Genomic DNA, 10,400 nt, shown 5'->3' on the forward strand with positions numbered 1-10,400 from the left:
GGCGTTTTCCATTAGGCCTTCACCCTATAGAGACTCGGGACGCTTCCGTTAGACACCCACTCTCCCAAGAGAAAGGACAGCTGGTCTTTGCTCTATCGCAGGGCCACTCCCATGGTGTGGGAATAGTTCTGACTGTTCATTGCTCCCCATGCTGAGGCCCCAGTCACAACTGAGAGGAAACTTCCAAGGTGCCTGAATATTTATTAAATTAGTGATTGCACAACTTCAGTTCAGAGGGTAAAGGGATCTGGGGGTTGGGTTGCTAGTGTGGAGACCATTATAGAATGAATTCAAAGAAGAATCATGGAAGAAAGCATTAATTTTTTTTTGAGACAGAGTCACTATGTTAATAGAGTGCTGTGGTGTCACAGCTCACAGCAACCTCAAATGCTTGGGCTGAAGCAATTCTCTTGCCTCAGCCTCCCAAGTAGCTGGGACTACAGGCACCTGTCACGACGCCCGTCTATTTTCTAGAGACAGGGTCTAGCTCTGGCTCAGGCTGGTCTTGAATTCATGAGTTCAAGTGATCCACCCTCCTCGGCCTTCCAGAGTGCTGGGATTACAGGTGTGAGCCACCACATCCAACATAAGAAAGTGTTAATTTTTATTATTACCACATTTAAACAGTGTTTATAAGCTCAGAAAGTACTTTCCTTAGCTTGTTTTGCGTGCATTGTTCACTATTTCATAAATGAGGATGCTCAGTGAAAGGGAGTTTAAGGTGACACACCCTGACACAACAGAATTGGTTCAGACACCGCCTCACCTAATCCCACGTTCAATGTTCTTGGCAGGGTAGGGCAGGGTGCCACAGCTGCTACCACTTTTTTACTACCTAGATTAATTGTTAATTTCTGTGAACCATTTCTTTATTCTCTCTTCCCTATATTCATCTCCCCCCACATCATTTTTTTCCAGCAGTTTTGCCCCCTCTAGATATTATATTTACTCCCCCCATTGCCACCTACAAGCTTATGTATGATCCCATATATTTTATAAAAGCCTATTTTGCAGACCTTGGGGATTCTTAGAATGCTATTCTTCCCTAAATCTTCCGTATGCCACATTCTTAATCACGTGGAGATTTTTGCTGTTAGCGAGGATGTCAGTCCGGAAAGAGTGTCAAGTCAAGGATTCTGGTTCTGGAAATACCACTCATTTAGGCCATTCCTTTCCCTTCTAACCTCCTAGGTTATCATAGTTTAGGACTCAGCAGTTCTCAACCTGTAGGTCGCGACCCAAAGTAACTGTATTAAAGGGCCGTGGCATTAGGAAGGTTGAGAACCACTGGTTTAGGTAGAGATAATTTACTGATCTCCTAGAGTTGTTGACAACATCGATTAAGGTAATGAATGTGAAGATACTGTGTAAGCGCTAAAACATTAGAGAAATGCCATTGACACTGTTTATATGTGACCTTCACATTAAAAAGATGATGCCCAGCAAGCAAGCAAAAAAAGGAAATGATGCGAAGGAAATGCCAGGAACATCTGGCTCAGAACAGGCCAAGGGTCAGCACGGCCAGCAAGGAAAAGAGAGAACCTCTGGGAAGAAGACTAAGAAGACATCAGGTAAGAGGAAGCGATCAAGAAACACCTTCTCTGACTTCCCTGGCTATGTTCGTATGTGTAGTATGGGTGTGTGGCATGAACCCTGAGGAGCTCATCTTCCAACAGATAAGACTTTAAAACATGATTTCCAGCATCACCAACTTGAATTGGCATCCATATAAAAGCCATGTGCCTTTGGGCAAGTCTTCTAAATTATTTGAGCTCCAAAGTCCCAGTTCATAAAATGGAAATAAAGAATCATAGTTTATAAGTTAGTTGGAGGCTTTACTTTGTTTTTGTAGAAATGGGGGGGTGGGGGGGTCTCCCTAAGGTGCTTAGGTTGGTCTCGAACTCCTGGCCTCAACCTATCTTCTCGCCTTCGCCTTTCAAAGTGCTGGAATCACAGGTCTGAGCCACTGTGCCCACTCTGGAGGCATTAAATTAAATCTAGAAGGCCTGATGGCATAAAATGTGTTCAAGAAATTCCACCTGTGAGAACCTGGGAATATATCTTATTCAGTTCAGTGCCTGACACCATATAGGCATACTTCAGAATATTGTGGGTTAGGTTCCAGACCACTGCAATAAAGCAAGTCATACACACTCTTTTGATTTCCCAGTGCATATGAAAGCCACGTTAACACTATACTATAGTCTATTAGGTGCGACATAGCATTATGTCTAAAAAATGTACATACCTGGCTTAGCGCCCATAACACAGTAGTTACAGCTGGTGGTTTCAAACCCTGGGCCCAGGCCAGCCAAAACAATGACAAATATAACAAAAAATAGCCGGGCGTTGTGGTGGGCGCCTGTAGTCCCAGCTACTTGGGAGGCTGAGGCAGGAGAATCGCTTAAGCCCAGGAGTTGGAGGTTGCTGTGAGCTGTGACGCCATAGCACTCTACCAAGGGTGACATAGTGAGACTCTTTCTCAAAACAAAAATGGACAGGGTAGCATCTGTGGTTCAGTGAGTAGGGCACCGATCCCATATACCAAGGGTGGTGGGTTCAAACCCAGCCCTGGCCAAACTGCAACAACAACAAAAAATGGACATATCTTAATTTAAAAATATGGCATTGCTGAAAAAATGCTATCACCTGAGCCTTCAGCAAGTCATAATCTTTTTTCGCTGGTAGAGAGTCCTGCCTCAGTGCTAATGGTTGCTGACTGATCAGACTGGTGGTTGCTGAAAGTTGGGATGCCTGTGACAATTTCTTAAAATAAAACAGCTGCATCAGTTTGCTGCATCAATTAACTCTTCCTTTCATGAAAGATTTCTCTGTAGTATGCAGCGCTATTTGATAACATTTTATCCTAGGTAGAACTTCTCTCAAAATAGGAGTCAGTCATCTCAAAACTGCTACCATTTTATCAACTAAGTTTATGTAATATTTTAACTCCTTTGTTGTCATTTCAACGATGTTCACAGCATCTTCACCAGGAGTAGATTCCATCTGAAGAAACCACTTTCTTCGTTCATCCATAAGAAGCAACTTCTCATCTGTTCAAGTTTGATCATGAGCAATTCAGTCACATTTTCAGGTTCCGCTTCTAATTGTAGTTTTCTTGCTATTTCCATCACATCCACAGTGACTTCCTCCACTGAAACATTGAATCCTTCAAAGTCATTAATGAAGGTTGGCATTAATTTATTTTAAACTCCTATTAATGCTGATATTTTGACTTCCTCCTATGAATCATGAATGTTCTTAATGGCATCTCTAATGATGAATGCTTCCCAGGAGGTTTTCAATTTTTGAATACTTTTGCCCCATCCATCAGAGGAATCACATCTATGGCAGCATAGCCTCACAAATGTATTTCTTAAATAATAAGATTTGAAAGTTGAAATTACTCCATGACCCCTGGGCTGCAGAATGGATGTTGTGTTAGCAAGCATGAAAACAACATTAATCTGCTTGTATATCATCAGAGCTCATAGATGACCATGTGCATTGCCAATGAGCAGTAATATTTTGAAATGAATCTTTTTTTGTTGAACAATAGGTCTCAACAGTGGCCTTAAAAATATTCATTAAACTGTGCTGTAAACAGATGTGCTGTCATCCAGGCTTTGTTTTTCCATTTATAGAGCACAAGCAGAGTAGATTTAGCGTAATTCTTAAGGGCCCTAGGATTTTTTGGAATGATAAATGAACATTGGCTTCAACTTAGTCACTGGCTTAGGGCACATTAGCTCCTAATAAGTGAGTCAGACTATCTTTTGAAGCTTTGAAGGTAGGCATTGACTTCTCCTCTCTTGCTATGAAAGTCCTAGATGGTATCTTCTTCCAATATAAGGCTGTTTTGTCTACATTGAAAATCTGTTGTTTTCATCAATAATCACAGCTAGATCTTCTGGATAAGTTGCTGTAGCCCCTACATCAACACTTGTTCCCTCACCTTGCACTTTTCTCGTATGGTAACGGTTTCTTTCCTTAAACCTCATAAACAAATCTCTGCTAGCTTCCAACTTTTCTTTTGCAGCTTCCTCACCTCTCTCACCATTCACAGAATTGAAGAAAATTAAGGCCTTCCTCTGGGTTAAGCTTTGGCTTAAGAGGAGTGTTGTGGCTGGTTTAATCTTCTATCTAGACCACGAAAACTTTCTCCACATTGTCAATAAGGCTGTTTTGCTTTCGTATCACACATAGCTTTCAGCCTCTCTCGGTTTCCTACCTGCCTTTCTCAGCAAGGTAGGAAATCATTTCTACCTTTTAGTTTTAAATTGAGAGACATGTAACCTTTCCTATCACGTCATAGTGTTATTTAATTGGCCTGATTTCAATATTATTGCATTTCAGGGAAGTGGGAGGCCCTGGAAGAGGGAAAGACATGGGGAACAACCCATCAATGGAGCAGTCAGAACACACATGACATTGATCAATTAAGTTTTCTGTTTTCTATGGGCATAGCTCCTGGTACCCCAAAATGATTGCAATAGTAACATCAAAGATCACTGATCACAGAACACCATAGCAGATATAATAATGAAAAAGTTGGAAATATTGTGAGAATTTCTAAAATATGACACAGAAACACAAAGTGAGCACATGTTGGGAAATTGGCACTGACAGACGTGTTCGATGCAGGGATGCCACAGACCTTCAATTTGTTTTTTTAAAAAAATGCAACTGGCATTTTGTCTATATTGCTGCAGGTCTAATATCTCAGCCTCTGTGAGCCGGAAGGTGTGAAAGACAAAGGATGTAGAAGGCCCATAGGTGCTTAGGAGGGAGAAGGCATCTCCTTTTCTGACAAAATAGAGCCTCATACTCCCCAACCCACACAAACCTCATTATACAACTCTTCTCCATCGTAGGAAAAGAAAAGAAAAAAGGTAAAAGTGTCTGGGCCCACCGCCTGCGTGAAAGAAAGAACTTCATAATATATGAAGAGATCAGTGACCCAGAGGAAGAGGACTGATTCTGTAAGTAACCCTTTGGCCCATCCCCCACATGCCTGCAAGTTGGATGTTCTGTTATTGGTGCTGGTGTCCCATCTTGTCACTTGCTCCCCAAATCATTCCCTTCTCCCAAGCTCTTGATGTTCCGCATTGAGGCTAAACGATGAGATTTCCAGTGCTCTTCCTACGCCCTGTCCTGTATATCCAGGGATCTTCCCTACACAGCATGCTGTGAGCTCCTAAAGCCCAGGTCAGCCCTGATGTGCAGGCCACACCTTCCTCTTTAGACTAGGAGTTCGTAAACCAGGTGAGGGAGTCACTTTGAGGAACAGTAGGAGACGTGTGCAGGTCCCAAGGTAGGGCAGAATCAGAATGTGTGGGATCTGTAGGTCAGGAGTAGGGGATGGAGTTGCCAGGTGGTAGGAACTCACTGTCACTTATTTTCCTTCTCTTTCCTTGCCTCAACCTCAGGGATGTGACACGTGCCTGTGACAAGAAGCAGACCTGGTGACCTTTCACAAACACAGGCATAGCTATGAATTCCTAGGCATCAGATATATAGCAAGCAAAAAGAAGAGTTCACAACAGTGAAAAGTTAAGCATTGTTTTTCTTACTATCTGTTAAGCATTATTCTAGATATTAGCATTTCATTGATGAACAAGACATACTTAATACATTTTCCTGCCTGCATAGTCATTTACTTATCTCAGAAAACACACAGTGGCAGGAATTCTCTACACAGAACACACTACTCTCCTCTCTCCCCAGATAGAAGTCCTGAGGGCAGTTCTGGGGATTTAATTCCAGACTTTTCTGTCTGCATTTACACACACACAGAGAGCATACCACTATGAACATCTCTCTCCTGCTCTTCACTATCAATGTGTCCTGGGCAAGTATCCCTCATTCTGTTTCCTATTCAGTGTGCTCCTTGCTACAAACCCCTACCCTTCATTCACCTTGGATCAGTCATTGACAGATAATAAACATTTACAAGCTTTTTCAAATTGTTTGCTCTGATCCTTGCACACACAGCTTTGTGCATGTGTGTGTGCTTCTTTAGGAAAGATTGCTAGAAGTGGAATTGTCACATCAGTCATCTATTCAGTCATCTATTCACCCAATGAGCACGGGCTCTGTGCTGAGTGCTGTTCCTGTGCTGGAGAGATATCAGGGAACAGGGTAGACAAATATCCCTGCCTACATGGAGTTGGTGTTCTAGTGGAGGACGTCTTCAGTTTTTATTTTGATGGACACTGTCCACGCTAGTCCTGGGGCAGCATTCTGCAGTAGGCAGTTGGGTGCACTGGCCTTTGCTCTCTAAACTATGGTCAGGTTCAGGGGCTGGAACAGTCCACTTGAAGGGGCATAGGAGACAGATGAAAGTGTCAACTGAGAAACGTGGAGGAATCATGAAGGAATGTCCACTGTAGGCCACGTGGTGGTCAAGATAGAAGAGTCCTCTTAGTCATAATGTAGGGAAGCAACAGATGGAACTGTCCACTAGACAGAGGCACGAAACTGCCCACCAAGGGCCCTGCAACCAAGGGCTTGGGGGTGGGGGGATGAAAACTTGGGCATGGGACAATCCTCTCCCAAATACACCATTGCAGGGTGCAGAGATGGAACATTCAGCTCTGGGGAAGGGAAGAGGGGAGTCTATTTTGGAACAAACTTTTGCCTATGATGGGAGACATTAAGGCCACAAACACACTTGAAACACCAGCTCTGACTCGGCACCTGTGGCTCAAGTGGCTAAGGTGCCAGCCATATACACCTAAGGTGGCGGGTTCGAATCCAGCCCAGACCCACCAAACGACAATGATGGCTGCAGCCAAAAAAAAAATATTCAAGTGTTGTGGCCGGCGCCTATGGTCCCAGCTACTTGGGAGGCGGAGGCAGGAGACTCACTTGAACCCAGGAGTTGGAGGTTGCTGTGAGCTGTGATACTACAGCACTCTACCCAGGTGGGCAGCTTGAAGCTCTGTCTCAAAAAAAAACAAAAAAGAAAAGAAACACTAGCCCCAGATGAAGGCAGGATTGGAGCTGTTTTGATGGTCCCTGGCCCATCACCAAACCTCTAACCTCTTATCCCTTCTTGGATAAGACACTATCCAAAGTGTACACTATCATCCTTATGCCCATATTGTAGAAGAAAGACAGAGTCCCAGACAGATTTTAGATGTCTTGTCAGACGTCCTATAGCTGGCATATGCGGGAGGAGCTGACCTCACTGTGACTTCAGAGACATTAAGGAGGATAGGTGTGTATGGTTGGGAGAGAGAGAACTGAATGAGCCCTGGGTTCTGTCCCAAATCTCAGGGCAGAGGATATGGGATCATTTTCCCAAGATGGAGAGCTCCCCAGAGAAGGAGAGCGCAGGGAGGGAGAGGCAAGAGTCCTGGTGGTAGTGGGGGCGGGGGAGGACAGAGATATGCAGGGTAGGTAAAAGAGGTGCTGTGTGAGTGTGCCAGGAAGGTGGTTGTGAGGGCTCAGGAACAGAGGTTACCCAAAACTGTGAGAATAACCTGCCTGGCACACCAAGTCAGCGTGGACACAGCTCTCTACCTGTGGCTCAAAGGAAACTAATTATATTCTACTCCAATATATCTCTGTGTTACACAAACGTAACCAGATATTGAGTACCTTATTCTCCATGCAATTAGAGAAAAGGATACCCCAAAAGAGATACTGAAGGATTTTATTTTTCTTTCTCCCCAGGAAGATGGGATCTAAGAGTTGGATCCCCCAGCCTATGAGGCAGGCACAGGGAAGGGTGACTCAAAGATTCTGAGTCATGACAGGGGACATTTTTCCTCAGATTCTTTGGGCATATAGAGGTCTCTAACTATACGCAGTTGGAAGACAGCGTGGCCATGCTGCCTTCTCCACAAATGCATTTCTCTCCATCATTATTAATGTGAAGGGCTGAAGTTGTATCAAGTTCTCATCTGCTTCTTTCATACCTATAGCAGGGGCTCTTCCCAGGCGGGAGGTAGGGACTTCATGGTAAGTGCCCCTGCCCAAAGTAAAAGCAAGTGTGGTGAGGGCCCAATTGGCCCTTTAAAGCTAAATGTAATTCTTATTATTATTTTTTTCAAGACAGGGACAGACAGGATCTGGCTTTGTTGCCCAGACTAGAGTGCAGTGGTAATTTTTATTTAATTTTTAGTGAGATGGTGTCTCACTATTGCCCAGGCTGGTCCTGAACTACTGGGCTCAAGAGACCCTCCCACCTTGACCTCACAAAGTGCTAGGATAACAGGGATGAGCCGTGCGCGACCAGTTCTTGCTCAGAGTTTCACTGGATGCACTGTTACCTTCTTAATGGTTTCCTCCTGCTTGTTTTGGCTTGTGGTTCCCTTCACTGTTATAATCTCATCTAAACTGTTTTCTATTTTTAAGGAATTTTTTTTTTTGAGACAGAGTCTCACTTTGTTGCCCTGGGTAGAGTGCCATGGCATCACAGCGCACAGCAACCTCAAAGTCTTGGGCTTAAGCAATTTTCTTGCCCTAGCCTCCCAAGTAGCTGGGACTACAGGCACCCACCACAATGCCCAGATATTTTTATGTTGTAGTTGTCATTGTTGATTAGCAGGACTGGGCTGGCTTTGAACCCACCACCCCCAGTGTATGTGACCAGCACCCTAACCACTGAGCTATGGGCGCCAAGCCTATTTTGCAAGACTTTCTAAAAATTCTGGTCCCCCAGATGTCAGTCTTTCTTGTCCCAGTATTTTCTGAAAAAATTTCTCTTACTTCAGTGGATTGGTGAAATGGTAGACAAACTTGTTTTGCCCAGTCATCTTGAAGTAGTATTTAAGGGTGTTTTTAAACATTCCTAGTAGCCAAACACAGTGGTTCAAGCCTGTAATCCTACACTCTGGGAGACTGAGGCGAGGCAGATGGATTGCTTGAGCTCAGGAGTTCAAGACCAGCCTAAGCAAGAGTGAGACCCTATCTGTACCAGAAATAGAAAAACTAAATGGGCTTTATGGCCGGTACCTGTAGTCCCAGCTATTCCGAAGGCTGAGATAAGAGGATCGCTTGAACCCAAGAGTTTGAGGTTTCTGTGAGCTATGACGCCACAGCACTCTATCCAAGGTAACTGAGTGAGAGTCTGTCTCAAAAAAATAAAATAAACATTCCTAGTAGAGAAAATTATTTTGGTTTTATTGTATTATGTTCACTTGTCATTTTACCATGAGGGGAGGGCAGCTTATCAAGATTGTATTTGTGGCCTAATACATGGTAATATTTTTTAATGTTCATGTGTATTATAGAGAAGGTATAGGCAACTTGTTTGCTTTCTTAATGCAGCAACCTTTTTGGCACCAGGGACTGGTTTCATGAAAGACAGTTTTTCTTTTGCAGTTTTTGGCCGGGGCTGGGTTTGAACCCACCACCTCCTGCATATAGGGCCAGTGCCCTACTCCCTTGAGCCACGGGTACCACCCGAAAGACAGTTTTTCCACACACTGGGATAAAGAGACTCTAATGCTGCCGCTAATATGACAGGAGGCAGTGGTAATGTGTGAGTGATGTGGAGTGGCTGCAAATACAGATGAAGTTTTGCTTGCTGGCCCACCACTCACTTCCCGCTGTGCAGTCTGGATCCTAACAGGCCAGTACCAGTCTATGGCCTGGGGTTTGGGGACTGTAGCTTGAATGAATAATTTTTGCAGTCTCATCTTAAAGGCAGGAGTAGCTGGTGCCAGCCAATCTGTGTGTGGTGCTGGAGGGAAATCTGGCTGATTCAGATGCTACAAATGAACTTTTCACCCATCTGATGATTATCCCAAGGCCTGTGCCTGCTCTTATCTCTTCGTATGTTTTTGAGTCTGGGTTTGGAATTTTTCAGGGGCTCTGTTACAAAAAGTAGCATTTCTCTACAGTGATTTTTTTTTTTCTGGAGACAGAGTCTCACTTTGTCCCCCTTGGTAGAGTGCCATGGCGTCACAGATCACAGCAACCTTAAACTCATGGGCTCAAATGTCCCTGTTGCCTCAGCCTACAGAGTAGCTGGGACCACAGGTGCCCGCCACAACACCCAGCTATTTTTTTTAGAGACAGGATCTCACTCTTGCTCAGGCTGGTCTCAAACTCCTGAGCTCAAGAGATCTCCCCACCTTGGCTTTCCAGAGTACTACAATTACAGGCATGAGTTACAGTGCCCAACCTGCCTATAGTGACAAGCTGTAATCTTGCCTCTTTGGACTTCTCTATTAGTCTGATCCCACCTATTTTCTATCTACCAAAAGTGCCTCAGTATTTCTGGTGGCCCACAAACACCTTTTCTTGTTTTCCTGTACTGTTAAGAATTTATTGGCTCGGCGCCTGTGGCTCAAACGGCTAAGGCACCAGCCACATACACCCAAGGTGGCGGGTTCGAATCCCCAGCCCGGGCCCGCCAAACAACAATGACGGCTGCAACCAAAAAA

General features: G+C 44.3%; 1 protein-coding gene across 1 annotated transcript in view; it reads left to right on the top strand.

The window, feature by feature from the left end:
- Positions 1–4,978, top strand: part of LOC100947823 (protein SSX9-like) — a 10,952-nt gene extending 5,974 nt beyond the window's left edge. Inside the window, exons 5-6 of the mRNA XM_023519037.1 lie at positions 1,433–1,571; positions 4,875–4,978. Of these exons, the coding sequence (XP_023374805.1) occupies positions 1,433–1,571; positions 4,875–4,978 (243 nt within the window). The remainder of the gene's footprint in view (positions 1–1,432; positions 1,572–4,874) is intronic.
- The last annotated feature ends 5,422 nt before the right edge of the window (positions 4,979–10,400 follow it).

This window comes from Otolemur garnettii, unplaced genomic scaffold (assembly GCF_000181295.1).
Source record: "Otolemur garnettii isolate 467f Iridium unplaced genomic scaffold, OtoGar3 scaffold00153, whole genome shotgun sequence".
Lineage (NCBI taxonomy): Eukaryota > Metazoa > Chordata > Mammalia > Primates > Galagidae > Otolemur > Otolemur garnettii.